Genomic DNA, 18,621 nt, shown 5'->3' with positions numbered 1-18,621 from the left:
ACAACTTGTACAGCAATCTGACTCCAGTTGTGAGTCGAAGGACATGAAAGGGAAGGGAGTGAGACAGAGTTGTAGTCTGTCTTCAATGTTGTTCAATCTGCACACTGAGCAAACAGGAGAGGAAACCAAGGAGACTTTTGCAAAGGGTATTAAATTTCAGGGAGAAGAAATAAAAACTTTCAAGATGTTTGATGACACTGTAATTCTGACGAGACACCAAAGGAAATAATCTTGACCATCTTGTGTTTATGAGATATCAGATAACACCTAACACAGCTGTATTAATGTACATTTGTCCAGTGAACATCTTCTGGTTACACTGTTTTCAAAACAAATCTTCACAGACTTATTCAACATCAGATGAGTCATTCAGAATGTCAGAGGGAAATTTTGGAACATGAAGACCACACAAACACACTGTTGACTGTCTGGTAGTAGCAAAGTGAGCAATGTCTGCACGGAACATGGCATGCTGCTCACACTAGACAGAGGTTAAAAGATGAGCAACTAAAGTAAAACAAGGGTAATGGGATATAGTTGAATTAAATCAGGCAATGCACAGGCAAGAGGTTTCAGAAACGAGTAGCTAAATGATGTCATTTGGGGGAGTAAAAAACTGATGATGGCTACGGTATAGAGAGTATAAAATGTAGACTAGCAATAGCAAGACAAGCATTTCTGAAAAAGACAAAGCTGCTAACATCAAATATAAATTTAACTGTTTGGAAGTTTTTCTTATGGTATTTGTCTGGATGAAACAAAGACGATAAGACAGTTCAGGCAAGAAGAGAACAGAAGATTTTGAAATCTGGTGCAACAGGGGAATGCTGAAGATTAAGACTTGTATGTCGGGTAATTAGCATGGAGCATTGAAATGAAATGGGGACAAAAGCAACTTATTGCACCACTTGACTAAAATAAGTGACTGGTTCTTAGACATACCTTGAATGTCATTGAATAATAATTCTAGTAAAGGAGGAAAGTGGGTAGATGGGTGGGAGGAATGGAGGTAAACACTGTATACAAAGAATAAATTTTGACTACAGTACGCAGGTTCCAATGGATGTATATTACAACAGTTATGTAGAAATTTGGAGGCTTGCACAGGATAGATTAGAGAGGAGAGTTGCAACAAACCAGTCTTTTTACTGATGACCATAACAACAAAAACAAATTAGCATGCATTGAAACATTAGAAATTCATTTGTTTGTTGTGTTTATAGCTATCACAATTAACTAAATGGGTAAGCACATTTCCTTGTGTGTATTAGTTTGAACTCGACAGATTCTATGCCTTTATCTCCTGAAGCTTGTTCCATGAAATGCCTCATAGAAGTATCATTCAAGTTCAGATACGGAGAACTACTCATTAAAGCTATTATATCTGCAATATGAGCTCTTACCTTTTGGAGATGACTGATGTCCTTCAACTTGTTTCCATTTTGGGTACCAACTTTTGACTTACAGCCTATGGAACAAGAAAAATAACACATAAAAATGTAACAATTTAAAGTAGTACTGTATTAGACATAAAAACTGGTTGCCAGCCAGCCGTGAAGGACACCATGTCTGAGTCATTCACTTAAGGCATCAATAAAACCAGTTGCTCTTCAGAATTATAATTCCTGCCATTTGCACAATCTGGCAGCACTGCATAATACAGAAGTTTCTGGATGGAGTCTTGTCAACTGCTCGAGCTGGTTCCATGCTGTTTCTGCTTGTGGTCTAGTGGTAAATAGGCATAATGTACCAACAAGGTTGCAAGTTTGAATCTTTTTCTTCCTTTCTTTTTTAAAGCTAGTTCTGTCTGTCCGCTAAAGGTATCAGTCTGATGAAACCTCAACAATAACTTGCATCAATTACTAACCCACCATTAATAGTAAAAACTTCGAGAAACATTTCCACAGTAGAGTTCATGGCTGCATCCACATGAGAATAGTTTATGCTCAAGCATTTTCTTGCCCTAGAGTGGCCATGCCACAACTGGCCGCCATTAGCTGACTGCAGCATGGCATACCAAGGATGTTTCCTGCCCTTGCATTGGTAAGCATAAAACTGTTTTTTATTGTAGTTAGATTCTCCATGTGAAATAACTTCAGTGAACTGGGTCAACACCACCTATTTTAATAAAACACAGTATCTGTGTCAGCACAAATTAGTGAGAAATTACGCACTTTGGACTTTGAAATGGTCTGTGTTTACATGCTGTCTTTTCAGTGGAATTTCACAAATAAAATAGTGTATTCACAAAAACTAAAAATTATGATGGCAGAAGCAGAAAGAGGTACTATAACGTGTGCAATATCATAATTTTTCTGTCCTTACACAAACGGATATTTGAATAAGCAAGAAGCTTTATGATGGAGAAGTATTCTTAACATTTATTTATTGATGTTTAATCTGGCTGCTTGTAGCTCTGCACAGAACAGTTAAACACTTGGCCTCTGGTGAGATTGGAATGGAGAGACAATGCAACCTTCACTTTAGAACACGGCCCCGTTACCTCAGAGCTAGCAAGGAGTTGTGGCATTTGTCTCTCCCTTATTGTCTCAGTAGTCACTACAACAAACAAATAGTAGCATAGAAGATGGGATTAGCAACATATAAATTGAATTTAGCACAATGAATCTGTGCCTTCCAGGAAGTAACTGGATTATCAAACTGTTGACAAACATTCTGTATTGTTTCCAAGTTCCAGTTATACTTTCAGCAGAGAGAACGTTTCTATAGCCGACATTTTCATCAGTTAGCTCAGAAATAAGTGGAGTTTGCATCTCAAATATGCAGCCACAGAGATGGAATACCAAAAGCTGAAGCCTATGAGCTTTAGTTCCATTTCTGCAACTAGGTTTAGGGATACTCAGATGCACCAAATGCAAACTAAACATCATGAATCAACAATTGTCACAATTGTCACAATTCTTTTTGATTCTGGTCTTCAGCATACTGAAAACTGAAAAGTTCATTCCCTAGATGGTATTCAGGTTTAAGGATCATCTACAGTAGTTACACTGTAAATATTATGAGGTAACATCTGTTGATAATTATAGATTTAAGATAGCTGTCACTGACAGTACCCTCAAAACAGAGGAACATAAATGAAAAGAAAACACAGCATTGATTGCAAAAGGTGAACTTCCAAAGAAAGACTTCATAAGCTATGAATAACAAAGTTCAAAATCAAATACATGTAAACCAAAACCAAATATCAAAAAAGGGGAGCTCAAAAAGCTGTGAAGAAAAATGAAACCAGCGGATGTTCAATTCCAGTTTCTGCTAACATGAAAGGAGAAGCACTTGTAATCGAAATGTGTGACACAAACCTAAGACGCAGACTGTAATATCTAGAATAAATCATCCTTAAGCAAAACTATAACTCAGTCTACAAATAAAGAAAGAACGACAAGTATCATCTACATATAATGATTGCAATATAACTGCTGCTCATGCCTTGTCAATACAAGTGAAAAACTCCCATGCCGAATAATTTTCCAGTGTGCAGTACGCTTAAGACAGAGAGAACTCAAAATACCAATAGTTTCTCCAAGCTGAGCATGGTGCTAATTTTCTAAGCAGTTCTTCACAGTCAGTGCTATTTAGTTATTGATGGTTTCATACAAACGACATATCTAGCTTATCACGACATTCATATGAGAATTATCATGTTGTTGTATCAGAGCATAAACGGCTAGATTATTCTAGAATTCATATAGACTATCCATAAGATGCTGATTCATGATATATAACTAATGCTACAGCGTCACTCTTAGCTCGATTATGACGCATATTATCAGAGAGCAAAGCCTGTTTATTCAAATTATTGTAACATACAGAACTTGTGTAGTGACTGTCATTTCAGTTGCATAAAGGATGGCACAATTTGTTATGAAGTTATCAGCAAAGCGAATTAGCACAACAATGAACAATTATGTTGTCATTTTTGTATCACTAGCAGCTCATTAATTGAGGACTATTTTAGTTAAGTCAGGTTATTCACAGTGATGACAAATACAAGAGACATCATTTTCAGATTGACCTTGTGATGTACTTTGCAAACAGTGATGCATGATTTAACTGTATGGTGAGCAATGTTTGGCCTGTTGTATAATATATAAAAATATTATTTATGACACAAGGTGCATAAAGAATTATTAGATGTGCAAAATTAGTACTAAAACAGTTTAAATAAAGTGTGATGAAAACTGTGTTGAGTAGTAGTATTTAAAGAAAGCACTTATTTCATGAAAAATTATAGCTATGGTCTGTAAGTATGAGCTGGACTTAACTTCAGAATAAGTACATAATGCAGGTACACAGGACAAATTAAATTTAATTTTCTACTCACACTACAATGTACAATGTTATGAAAGTTTTATTTGCAATTTCTCAGAAATTAACACTCAACAGTTTGCATCATTACAGAATTAATATGTAGGTGTTTACTTATTCATTTGTCAACCTGTAGAAGCTCTAGAATGTCTTGTTACAGTCAAATGTATACTTGCCAGAAGCTATACAGCTCAGGGCTATAGCAAAACTTTGCTCTCGTAGACATAAGCTTTTATCTTATTATTATTGATAACATCAGTGCACTAGTTGCATTAAGAATATCAAAGCAATCATTAAATGGCAATGGTGGGGGAATCATTAATGTTGGTGGTGGATATAACTGTCATTTGACATTGCATTGCATTCTCTACCTGTAAAACAAGAAAATGATGACATCACTTTAAAAGGAATACATTGTGCACTCCATAGATTATGTTCAATTCACAACATGATTCCCTTCAAGTGTTAGGAGTTTTTGGTTCCATTTCCTGCTTGTTCTTGGAGGAAACATGAGGCAGTGTAGCATGGTAGGTGCACTGTGGATGTTAGATGAGGACCAGGAGAAAACAGGTAGAGCTTAATCAGAGTTGATGCTCGTAAGAAGTTTTGACACCACCAAGTTACTTTTACTCAAGTAATCACTGCTACACTTTTTGTGCCACCACTATTGTCATTTAAAGCAGTTATACAGCATAATACCAACTTATTCACTGAGTACCCACACCATTTTGTTCATACATATGTTAGTATCATCTACTCTCAATGACCACAACATAACTCTTGCTTGTGGTTTGTAAAAAAACGTGAAAAGCACCTTCCAAATTAGTTTTTCTATTTGCAGCATACATAAGCAGAGAGAATTAAAGGTAACAAGAGGTTAACCAAACAGAGAAGGGGAGATTGTCAACACATTTCCTAGAGTGCTTGCAGTTTGATTTTAATTTAGTTCTTGACTGATGGGTGGAAACACAGAGCTCCCTGCCTTTTACAACATTTCTGATGTGGGAACGTGATGATGAAAACTGCTGTGTGTTTATTACCAAGAAACTGCACATAAAATCTGCTTGTTTCACACTTTATCTTTTTGCTTTAGTGCAACTTTTGCACTTCTAATGGTTTAAACATTTGACTGAAGAATTGTAAAAGAAGGCTGTAAATCTAGAAGAAACATGGAGACAGAGGAAAGTTTGAAATTGATTCTGTAATGGTAAGACAGATTTTGGAGCCATATTTTGAACTATAAAACTTTTCCTGGGACAGGTGTGGTAGGTGCGAAAATTACTGAACTTTCAGTTTCAGAAGTCATGGCTGCAAACTACTAATACGAATTCTTTACAGAAGAATGGAAAAACTGGTAGATGATGACCTTGGGAAAGATCAGTCTGGGTTCCAGAGAACTGCAAGAATACACAAGGCAATACTTGACCCACAATTTATCTTACAATATAGGCAAATCTACGTTCATAGCATTTGTAGATTTAGAGAAATATTTTGACAATGTTCATTAGAAAAAAACATAATATGCTTGTTTGAGAAATTTTACTAGCTCAAATCGCAGTTAATTTCCTCCACCACACATCGTTCGGTGGCTTGCAGACTATCTATGTAGATGTAGATGTGGACTGCAGCAATAATTTACAGAGAAGAGGCTTGCACAGGATAGAGTAGCATAGAGAGCTGCATCAAACTAGCCTTCAGATTGAAGACCACAACAACAATAGTTTTTTATTCATACCATTCTGTAAATTAAGTATGACAGGTTAAACATTGCTAACTCTACAGTTAAACCATGCACTGCTGTTTGTAAAATAAATCTCAAGACCAATTTGAAATTACATCTCTTGTATTTGTCATCACTATGAATAATCCGAGTTAACTGCAATAGTCCCCAATTCATGAGCTGCCAATGATGCAAAAAATGACAACAGAGTTGTTCATTGTTGGGGGAATTAAATTCACTCTGGAGATAATTGCACAAAAAATTTTACCATCTACAGCGCAAATGAAATGACAATCATTACCACACAGGTTCTATATGTTACAGTAAGTTAAGTTATCAACTTGCTGAAATCCTACTTCCAGTGATCTGAAATATACTGAGCAACAGTTATTTGAATAAACAAGTGTCACTCTCTGGTGCATATATGTGCTATAATCCAGCTAGCAATGACCACTGTTAAAAGTAGTGGTAGTTATGAATGATGAATCAGCAGTTTATGCATAGTCTATACAAATTCTCAAACAGTCCACCGATTTATGCAGTCATATCACACCTCAAAAATTCTCACATGAATGTTGTGGTAGGCCAGAGGTATCGTTCGTAGGAAACCATCAGTGTTTCAGCTTTGTGAACGTACTGTTATTTAGGGTTCTCTCCGTCTTTAGCATAATGCAAGTTGAATAGCTCTTCAATTAGGCACTTTCACTTTTATTGGTAAAGCATTGGCAGCAGTTATACTGTAATCATTATGATACTTCTAGTTTTGCAGATTGAATTATAGTTTTTCTTACAGATGACTCACTCTTGACATTACTGTCCGTGTTTTGTGTTTGTTGTTTCATATTCTGATAACAACTGCTCCTCCTTTTATGTTAGCAGAAGCTGGAATTGAACCTCATCTGCATGCATTCACCAGTTTCATTTTCTTCACAGGTTTTTCAGTCACTGGATATGGTTTCCTCGCACAGTAGACGTTCTTGATTTCCTACTTTGTTAATCATAGCTTGCAAAGTCTTTTAGTGGAAGTACACATTCTGCAATCAATGTTGTGTTGTTTTTTTCATTTGCGTTCTTCTGTTTTGAGGGTGGCGCCAATGACAGTGATCTTAGAAACATTTTGTGAAGTCTCAATTATCAAAAGATGTATTTCCCCACCTAAAATATTTACAGTATAGACAACAGAGATGACCCTAAATTGTGAGTCACATCTGGTAGACGGGCTTTTCAGTTTTCAGTATGACTCACACAGAAAATGAAAAAGAATTGTGACAGTTACTGATTTATAGTTTTTTGTTTGCAGTTGGAGCATCCATGAATTGTTAGTAAGTATGCATTAGCCCCTAAACCTAGTTACCGAAATGGAAATGAAACCCACTGGCTTAAACTGCTGGTATTCCTACCATTGGTCACCATTCCTTTGGGGCACTGAAGGAGCTCATCGGCTGTAGAAACATTCCCGTTGTTGGTAGTGTAACAGGAACTTGGCAACAACCCTCAACATGTTTGAAAATTCTGTGATAGTCAAATTACTTCCTGGAAGAAACAGAATTACGCTGCTAAATTAGCTTGACACTTTCTTGTCATTTCCAATGAATATTTTGGGTGACTGTCGTGGTTTGACATCAGATTATTAATTTTTGGTTTTGACCCCAAGAAGATTGTTCCACACGGAAACTGCAACTAATTTTGTTCTTTGCATTGCAACTGGTTTGATCTAGCCATCACTGGGGCAATAAAGTACAGGTGAATGTAGCAGTTTTTCGCTAGCTCTGATGTAATGGAGTTCTGTTCCAAAGTGAAGGCCATGTTAGATCTCAATTCCAATCTTGGTGCAGGCCAGATTTTTCCAACAGAGCAACAGAGAGCCAGGTCATGAACCAACTAGGAAATCTTAAGAAAACTTCTCCATCACAAGTTTTCCCACTAATTCCAGTACCACATTGTGGAATGGCAAGAAATGTGTGATACTGAAAACTTGGTAATGTTTTTCTGCTTCTGCCAACGTAATTTTTTGTTTTAGTCAACACACTATTTTAATGATGAAATTCCCCATTTCAATACTATTTGAGTATGACATAGGATGGAATGCACAGACAGACTGTTTTTAAGTCCAAAATTGATATCTTCTTACTAATTCATGCCAATCTAGGCATGCTCAAGTTATAGATACTTCGCTTTGTTAAAATAGATTTTGTCATAAGGTTATAGTGGCAAGTTGTAAGTCATTTGTATTAAGTAAGAAGTGTGTATTTTAATATAACTGTTTCATTAGTTAATGAAGACAACATAAATATAAGAGAGAAATTAATAATCAAAAATATATTCTTTCAGATTGCCTGAAACAGTCTGACAATGCTAAGTTAGCTTACCAATTCCGCACCTGTAGCCGGCTGCTGCGGCCGAGCGGTTCTAGGCACTTCAGTCCAGAACCATGTTGCAGGTTCGAATACTGCCTTGGGCATGGATGTGTGTGATGCCCTTAGATTAGTTAGGTTTAAGTAGTTCTAAGTCCAGGGGACTGATGACCTCAGATGTTAAGTCCCATAGTGCTTAGAGCCATTTTGAACCCACCACTAGAAACCTAAAGGTTCTGCATTAAAGACTTCGTCAAGGCTGGTCCAAAGTGCAATTTCATCCAGTTGTTCAATAAGGAGTGTGAAGGATAAACATTCTAGGCCACAAGATCAGAACAATAAGAGCATGAGGGATGATTCCCCAAACACCTGGATAAATTTGTTTTTGAAATCAGCAGAGTGCATAAACACGTAGAAACAAAACTTGATGCAGTATCGTAGATAATTTTTCTTACACTGCGACCAGAAAGTGTCTCAGTTGTTGCCAACAAATACCAGCTGCAACAAATAACACACATGGGAGGAGTTTATAGTGCACGGCAGCCTTTTTGTGCCATTAGATGCAAAATATTCCCTGTTCACACTGCCCTTTGCTCAAGTGTTTGCCTCTTGTTAGGGCTCAGCCATTTATTTCTTCTTAAGAAGTTAACCTAAAGGCAACATAACCTGTCATCAGTAACAATACTGCACCAGAATGCTTAATGATGCAAACGTGCAGTAATAGTCATCCTTTTGCTTTTTCTTGCTTTCAGTTAGAACATCTGTACATCTAACTTCTGAACTTTAGCTATTGAATACAAAAGTCACACAAAGATTAAATGGTCACAGTTCATCATGTATGTCTGTTACCGAGACTTCCTGAATGATGAAAATCATTCATGCCAGGACCATCTTTTCTGACATACGAAAATTCTTTGTTGATGTTGTTTGCCTAATAGTTCTCGCCTCACACATGATACAAATGTTACAGACTATCTCCAGTGCCTTAAAATCAAAGCGAACAATGTGTTGGCAATGTTAACCCTTTTTCCATTTGTGACTACCTTATAACACTTAAACAAAACTCATAAGTTGCAAATATGCAAAATCCAATAAGTAACTTTAAGACACATACCATGACTACCAATAAGAAAATGATAATTGACAAATATACTCATAGAACCTGCACTTGTTGTGTAACTGCACAGTGTTAGTTTATTGAAGTTATTTCATGTGGAAAATTTAACTACAATAACAAACAATTTTATCCTTATCAATGTGAGCAGAAATGTGCTCTATGTGCATGATGCCGCATGTACCTGGTGGTGATGCCTAGCTTCAGGCAGCCTGTTGTAGGTGGCTGCTGTAGTGCAAGAAAACTCTAGCCCATAAATTTTTCTGATCTCGATGCAGCCATGTGCTCTTCCATGGAAATGTTTCTGGACATTTTGCTGTTATGGTAGATTTGAAAGTGGTGTAAATTATCTCTGAAGTTCCATAAGTTTAGCAGATAGCCAAATGCGGATTAAAAGATAAATGAAGGGGTGGAGTCGAACTAGCAACCTTGTGTCTACACCATATGATGTTTCCCAATTGACTGTAAACATATATGGCACTGTAATAGCTTGAATAGAAGGCAACACATCCTCCAGAAACTTCCACATCCTACAGTGTTACCAGACTGTGCAGGTGGCCTGACTCAGAATTCTGAAGGACAGACAGCTTTACTTGCACCTTAAATGAACGATTCTGAGTTAGCCTCTGCAGTGGCCAGTTTTTATGAGGAAGAATGTATACTGAAAATCCTCCTGCTGAAACAGAACATGAAATGATTCAAGCTTTCATCTTTATGCAATTTGCAAAGTAAAGTATGGACTCACAGGGAACTTTAAAAATTACAGGACACTAAATGAGCTTAGCTTTAGATGTATCTCACTTTAAAAATTAAGAAAATGATAAATAAACAAATAAGATAAAAAATCAGTATAGAACTTTACACATTAAGCATATGAATCCACCAATAAAGCAGAAATGGCAGCTTACTTGATAAAAGTACTCATTTTTGTACAATACATGTTCCAGTAACTTGCCTTTCGAGCTTATAGGCTTCTTTCACTGGAGAACAAATAAACAACAGAGATTATGAGAAGTTGGGTTGGAACTCATGAGACAATAATACTGCTGGATGGTATTTTGAAGTGAAAGTTAAGATAGAGGCAAAGATTAGACTGAAATACAGATGATGATGATGATGATGATTATGATGATGACGATGACAATGAAGACAATGATGACAAGAACAACAAATGAAGATGGCCAGATTTAGAATGAAAGCATTAGTATAGATTTCACTTCAAATACTGGTCACACAGACAATGACAAATCACAAAAATTACAACAGTAGAGAAATTTAACAACAGGGAAAATACGAAACAAGACAGGAGGCCTATACAGAAGAGAGTGGGTGAGGGACAAAATAACCATAACAAAATATGATACTAGGTGACCTGTAATCTTAGAGACAATGATAGTGGTTGCATTCAGGCAGTGTAAAAGCATGCAAACAGAAACTCACATGGAACAGAAGATACTGTAAGGAAGATCAGAAATGATTGGCTTACAGCTTCCTTAAGTGGAAGGTGCATGATGGGAAAGAGGTATACATTGTAATATACAATCATTTCCTTGCATCAAGATATGAAACAAATTTTTCTAATGATTTAGACAGAACGAAAAAGCACTTTTGCCATTTACATCGAGTTGTAGAGAGAAATTCTAGTATTTACTGGGAATGGGTACTTCCAAATACCTTATCTGCAACTTTTCAACTCTTGTGCGAAGTTTAGAATTGTCATATAATACAAGATGATAAGTAAAGGTATATACTATATGAGAAATATTGAGCATGTTTGTATAGAGGGACTGTTAATTAGCTATTGAATATTTTGAAAGCCAGTACACCAAGCATTCAAATGCTGATGAACAGTTTGCCCCCTAAATACAATCCAGCCATCTGATGATGAAATAAATGTTTGAAACTAATAATGACAGAAAATATTAAATGTGTTATGAAAAGTGTCATCAAGCTAGTGGTCGGTAGCTGTTTTATAGCACAGAATACAACCATGGAATCCTCATAATCTTATCTAGTGACAAACTAGAATTAAACTTAACTTGTTCTTATATTTATCATTATAAAAACGCTACAGTCAATGATCCATATAAAAAAATCTCTGCTGCTTATATTTTTTTGTATATCAGACTCAATATTTACAAGAACAATAAACTGTACTCAAACTTCTATTCATGCGTACCACATAGAAAGGAAATAAAAATTCTTACACTGACAATTGTAGCATTAACTTTGTTTTCATGATACTTATTTCTATACCCTGTGAGCTACAGTTCTGCAACGTTCAAGTAAAATGGTCAGTTATCGACTAAAAATTGTCTGAGCAGCTGAATATTGTCTCATGAGACAATAAAGTATTGCATATCTTAAAAAATAGTTTTCTGATATTTTTTCCGAATTCTTTATTCTTCTTATCTTTGTATTGTTTATTTTATAAGTCAAATCTTTCTTCATTTTCACGTTTTCTGCTCTATTGTTGCTGTTCGTCTTACTTCTGGTCTTATCGATTATGTATTTTCACTGTCGATTTTGCTTTAGCATGTTTCTTTGATTACCACACTACTTACAAATCCAACTTTTTCCTAGTTTTTCATATTCTGAAAGAATCGAAGCTCTTTCAATTAAATATTAGTCCACCCACTTACAGACTGAACCTCACAGTTGGAATTTCGTTTATTATTATTATTATTATTATTATTATTATTATTATTATCGTAGAGGATCTCTCTCAATTTGGGATCAAGATGAACAGCAATTCCAAATATCATTTCACACAACATTCTCTGTTGTCTTCACTTACTGTGACAGGTTAAGAAAAAGAGATTTATGGCAGTTCAGGTTTCAGTCACTGTGCATGTTTTTAGACCCTCTGTTATTACTTATCCTTTACCTGTAAAGTTAGGCTATTTTCTGTATTTGTCAAGGACATATGAAAGTCCAGAGCTTTTCTTACTGTTCAATATACTTTATTGTTCATGTCATGAGAACTATGTCTGAAAATAAGAACTGCTGGAGCACTGTTTTGACCTTTACTGTAAAATAATAATGATAATAATAATAATAATAATAACAATACACACACACACACACACACACACACACACACAGATTCATCACACATTCTCTCTGTCAGCCTCCTACTACATTGTGCATGCAGTTTTAACTATGTATTCATGTGTTAGTTTTCTGTATTTGGTCTCAATTACACACAGGTGAATATTCAAAGACTGAGGCTGATATTACATGCTTTTGCATAATGCATAAGAGAAAGTATAACTACAAGATTAAAGTCTGCTTATGACTGTTACAGACTCATCTTGTAAATTTTATATCTATGTATGACATGTTGCTCTTAGTCCAAAACGCGTCATATTAAGAGCAATGAAGTCATTATATTTTTGAAGCATGACTTTTTGATTAGTGACCAAACCAGCTTTTGTACGGTACTGCTGTTTAAGGTCAAAACGGTTGTGACATTAGGTTAGAGGACAAAATCAGACAGCAAATGAGTTACTGTCAATAGTGTACAAGTATATAATGGACTACATTATTGTTGACCATTTAAAACTGTCTGTAGGCAGAATTTCAATAACTTTTGGTCTTTTTAATGTAAACATGCATGATAATAGTGTTCTGAAATTTAGTTTCACTGTAAAACATTTAAAAATTGGGAACTTTAAGAGCCTTTAAATTAGGTTTCGAATTTACACTAACAACAGAAGCATACAAGAAAGCATAAACACACTGAATCAATGTATGCAAGATGTCAAAACGAAAAAACAGAGCTATTTAGGTACATAGAGTTTTATATGCATTACAAATTCATCTCACTCAAAGAATCAGTGAGTATATGGAAATCATGGCAAAATTAAGACTCAAGTAACCAGAAAAAATGTCAAACTACCATGTGATATTAAGCAAGAAACAACTAAAAGTTGGTGCCGTGCACTGCTATACGATAAGCCAAATTTTGCGAGAAAATGTCAGTCACAGAAACTAATCCTATTGGTCATGGATTTGCATGTTACTGGGTCAATGGAAATACAACGCAGGTATTCATGCCTATTAACAGAAGAGATAATGGGCGACTAGAACGGCTGACTGGCGTGATGAATGGCACTGTTAATACCACATTGAACAGATGCATGCAAGTCAGATTCACGAAAACGTGAAATACTTCCTTCCATAAGTTACCTTTGAGCAGCAGAATTATATAGCAATTCGACCTTCAGATGCATTTATTGTATCCTCTGAAAATGACAAGAGATGAAGTGAGAGAATGAGAAGAGTGCAATAATTGGTGTGAGTACTACTGCCACTTCTACTAATACAGGTACCATCAGCACAGAGAAATTACGGAAGGAATTGCTTACCATTTTCTAGATGTTCCTCAGACATCACCACTTCAGCTGCTGTTGTAAGTCCATGGTGCAGTAGACTGTCGCCCTCATCTGTAATGAGGCTTCCTGAAGAGACATCACTTCTGTTTTCATGTGGTTGTTCGCGATCAGTTCTGGTCATCAATTTCTCACAAGTAGAATGTTCCGAAAAAGGCTTCAATACATCTTCCACAGAAAGTTCTTGAACTTTTCTACTATCTGGGGAAGTAAATGATATCATATCTTGCATTTCATTTTCTATAACATTAATTTTTTTCGAATTGTGAAATGAGTCTTTCACTACATCATCATTTATCATATCATCAACTGAGAGATGGGTATTATTGTTTTTCAATGTGACATTTATAATTTCTGAGGGCTTGCAAATAGAATCACGATCTGGTGGACTAAGCTCACTATTATTGCGTGATTCCAATATTTTGATAAATGGGCTTTGTTTAGAATCTTCAGAAGGCACACACAGTCTGTCAGAGTTTGATATTTTTGCATTGTATATGGTAAGTACATCACTGGTAGCATTGTCTAGAAAGTGATTTAGCATCTCATCCACCAGTACCGAAGTATTTTTCTCAGACTTACTAGACTCATCAATGATGAAAGTAGTATTACCAATGCAGATATCATTTATTGTGTGAGGTTGTTTTTCAATGGCAAGATTCTCTTGCTTCTCAGCTTCATATAGGATAACAGTTCTTGAATCACATTGAATTTCACTTATTACACCAACCTCTGGTTTGGTGGTCTCATTGGATTTATGTGCATATGATAAAACTGTTTCTCTTGATGCATTACCATCTGGTACTTCTCCGCATTCTTTCAGTTTAATGCTAGGTGATACAAATGAGTCCTTCAGAAGTTGCAGCATTATTGATTCAGTAATGCTGTCAACAAGCTTTAGTTTTTGCATCCTGTTCTCATTCTTTTCAGAGGCAACAGTTATTTTAGACTGCTCTACTGTTTGGGCTTCTGGTGTATGCTCCTCATGTTCAACAACAAATGTTGAGCTCAACTGCACAGACATAGGATGGCTCTCCATGCTGATGCTATCATCTGCACTGTGGCAGAACTCTATCCCATCTCTGCCCTGATTGGTATGTGAATAGACATTCAATACAGACTCCTCAGATAGTTCTTTCTCTGATGGTTGATTCCGACTTTCTGTAGATAATAGCAGTTCCTGTTCCACAAAAAAAAAATGTAAAAACACAATTAACAATAATAACATTTCAATAGGGGAAAATGTGTTCTACTGAATTATTGTGTTCATAGCTACGGAAAATTTTTACGTGTTTACTATTATTGATTTACATAACAGCTGATGTGAAATAATACGCTGTATATAGGTGAAACAAAATGCAATTAATTAATGAAAAGTGGATTGGATACCCTAAAGAGGACATTTTCTTTTATCATCTCTCTCTAATAATCCAGGGACTGAAATGATTTTTCCTATCCTTCATGACTTGTGTTGTATAGTTTCACTTTTCCTTTTCCACAACTGTATTCTGATGACACACTCATACAAAGCCCGTAAGTTAGAGATTCAATGCTATTTTAAATGTGGGGTATAATTCCTTCTCAAGCTCTCATTTTAATGGCTGGAAGCTAACGTTTTCATTCATCAAGGTAACATTCAATTTATGAATAGCGACCTGACTGACAAACAGATGCTGGGAACTAAGTTGTGACTGTATCAATTTTTTAATATTTCTCAAATGTAATTAATTTTACAGCTATATGGGCACTATTCAGCAGGAATGAAAAATACAGTCTGTATTATTACTTACATCAACTATGAACTGAATACTTGCAACAAATTCCTTGCTTGAATTAAGTGTATTAAATCTTTGGCTTTCTAAAATGAACACACAAAGCAAAACCAGCAGAGCAATTTTGTGAAACTCACCTGTGTAGAATCCTCTCTTTTTTCTTCTCCAGCTGCCAAAATACTAGGTGATGCTTTCATTACTTTTACGTCAGATGTAAGGATACAGAATGTATCACCTACATTTTGTGATGCACACACTAAATCTGTGACATTTACTACATTCTCAGATTCTAAGTCCGATTTTGATGAAATTTCATGTTGTATACTATCAGCTGATGAAGCTTTCTGCACTTCTGTGGTGTCTGACAGCTGTTGCACACTCACGGATGTCTCTTCAATTTCAGATAATTCTTCATTTATAGTAGCTGATGTACACGATTTTGAGACAGTCCTGTGGGGGACAACATTATTGAGAGAACTGTCTGACCTCTCTGAGAACAAGCTATTTGACTTAGCTTCAGCTGAGTTCTCAAGAGGCTTGAAGGACGAGGAAACACAAGACTCTTGTGTGTAGTCATTTTTAGAACCCTTACATTGCTGTGTTGATGAAACTTCTGCATTAATCATATCAAAAGTGCTGTTCACCAAAATTTCAGAAATCTCTCTGTCCTCTTCAACAAAATCATCGCCTGAGGCAAGCATGGTAGGAATTATGGACTCTCCATCATTCAACTCTGTTGCTGAAAAAGACTGGTCACTTTTTGTGTGTTTTACATAACCTGAACATTGCTGTTCTGAGCTTAAGGAACTGATTTCCTTCATGGAAGATGTCTTTATAATGGCATTCTTGTTCTTGGAGTAGCTATTTTTCTCTTGAGATATATAATCTTCAGTGGAGTCAGGACCCTCTGTCCTCTCATAAGAGCCTGAGACAGAAACAATATCATCCTGACGGTTATCATCTTCAGAAGTGCGTGCTTCCCCGAATGTGATGCTATTAGTATCTTCTGGCAGAAATTTTACAGAGTTAGCTGTCTGTTCTGAAATCACAGTTGGAATCTCAGTGCTTAGGCCATTTGATATTGACTTTTGAGAACTATCATCTAGTGGGGATTCATATTCAACTTTGTCCAACACCTGGTTGGATTTTCGTTCAGTCTGTTTACATGGTTCTGACTTTTCCTTAGTTCTACCCAAAATATGCTTGGAGATTTGTTCAGTCTGGACACGGGGCTGTTTTATCTTAGGTTTGACAGCAAGTAAGGGGGATGTGTTGAAATTTTGCTTCAGTTGTTCTTTTATTCGATTGATGTATGAATCAAGTGCCTGAAACACGCAAGATTCGAAATTTTACATCTGATACGATTTGTTAGATTTCATTTCTTACAATAAAGATGGAACATTACAATTAAATTTATTGTTTCTTTCCAGACATATACAGAAAATGAAATTTAGCTGTTAAACATAATAATAATAATAATAATAATAATAATAATAATAATAATAATTTTTGAAGTCATACTGGAAGAACAGTTGCTCTTACGTATTACAATGAACAGTCAGTCTAGATCACAACTAATATTTATTTACTCTGCTAACCAGTTTCATTCAAACATGACCATTTTCAGGCCACTAACAACTGGTTGATTGGTTGGTAGCTCTTGGTATGTACAACAGCTTTGTGTACTAATTCTACACATCAAAGAGGAGTTAGTGGTCTGAAGATGGTTATAGTTGACAAACTGTGTACCAGAGTAAATAAGTATTATTTACAATGTAGACAATGTTTTTGTTACACTATTAAACAATACATTCATGACGAAGGTAAGGGGTGGGGGGTGGGGGGGGGGGGGGTGGGGTAATTCACTTTCAAGAAGGACAGTGTCCAAAAGTTCAACTCTATCTCCAATCATTTTTAGGTGCTTATTGACTTGCAACACCTGCACAATATGGCGAATGGTTATTTGTATTCCCCTGATTATTTGGTAAGAACTGTGAGTGTATTAATAAATGTTTAATGAATTAAATTGTTACTGTCTGCTGGTGTATCAGCAATGTCAATAATGTCAATATTTATGGGAGGTACAATACTAATTGAACCCCCCCCCCCCCCCCTCCCGTTCCACACACACACACACACACACACACACACACACACACACACACACACACTCACACACACACACACACACACACACACACACACGACTACACTATCTCATCTGACTATAATGCCCAGGCATAACTTTTTCCGAAGAAGGGCATCATCTTTTGCTCGTAAATGTTTTCAGTCCTTTTTTATACGCCTGTTGACTGCAAACACATGAACCACACAGTGAGTTTTAACTTTAATCCTTCCATTATTTTTATCTCATCTAAGACTTCCCTACATCAGTTCATTAACATTTCATTTCATTCAGAGAAAACAGCCTTTACATAGGACTAACTTGGAAAATTGCTCTTGCACCTCACCCAAAGTAGGTACCGTCTGAAATGAATATTTTTTACAGCATACTTAATGATACAACTGTATTTCAGAGGATCTAACAGATGGAAATGTACAGGCACACTGAACCCTGTTAAGTTCATTAATGTACAAAGTCAGTAGTCAATATTTGAGCAGTGTTGTAATATAGTAAAGCATGAAGTGCTGTGTATGTACAAATGTAACTTCAATATCAGTTTTATATCAAGAGGAAAACATTAAACAATTTGTATCTCACTAAACTGTCAAATAGTGGTTCTTCCCATGTTATTAATTTTTCATAACAAGCAAGACTGCAAAATGCTTTTATGTTTATGTGCCACTTGCAGCAGAAGGGCATACATTACATACATTATGCTGCATTACAGGCTCAATAAAGAGGAAATGTTAACGAAGTGTTGCTAGATGTAATAATATTCTTTCCTTCTTCATAGCCAACAGTCAGCATTTACTG

At 35.9% G+C, this 18,621-nt stretch overlaps 1 protein-coding gene across 1 annotated transcript in view; it reads right to left on the bottom strand.

The window, feature by feature from the left end:
* The window catches only part of LOC126266703 (uncharacterized), a 348,549-nt gene that overhangs the window by 85,380 nt on the left and 244,548 nt on the right, over positions 1-18,621 (bottom strand). Inside the window, exons 24-26 of the mRNA XM_049971146.1 lie at positions 15,821-17,008; positions 13,888-15,091; positions 1,404-1,468 (exon numbers count right to left, since the gene is read on the bottom strand). Of these exons, the coding sequence (XP_049827103.1) occupies positions 1,404-1,468; positions 13,888-15,091; positions 15,821-17,008 (2,457 nt within the window). The remainder of the gene's footprint in view (positions 1-1,403; positions 1,469-13,887; positions 15,092-15,820; positions 17,009-18,621) is intronic.

Source organism: Schistocerca gregaria, chromosome 4 (genome assembly GCF_023897955.1).
Source record: "Schistocerca gregaria isolate iqSchGreg1 chromosome 4, iqSchGreg1.2, whole genome shotgun sequence".
Classification (NCBI taxonomy): Eukaryota; Metazoa; Arthropoda; class Insecta; order Orthoptera; family Acrididae; genus Schistocerca; species Schistocerca gregaria.
This window is presented reverse-complemented; position numbering and strand designations above follow the sequence as displayed.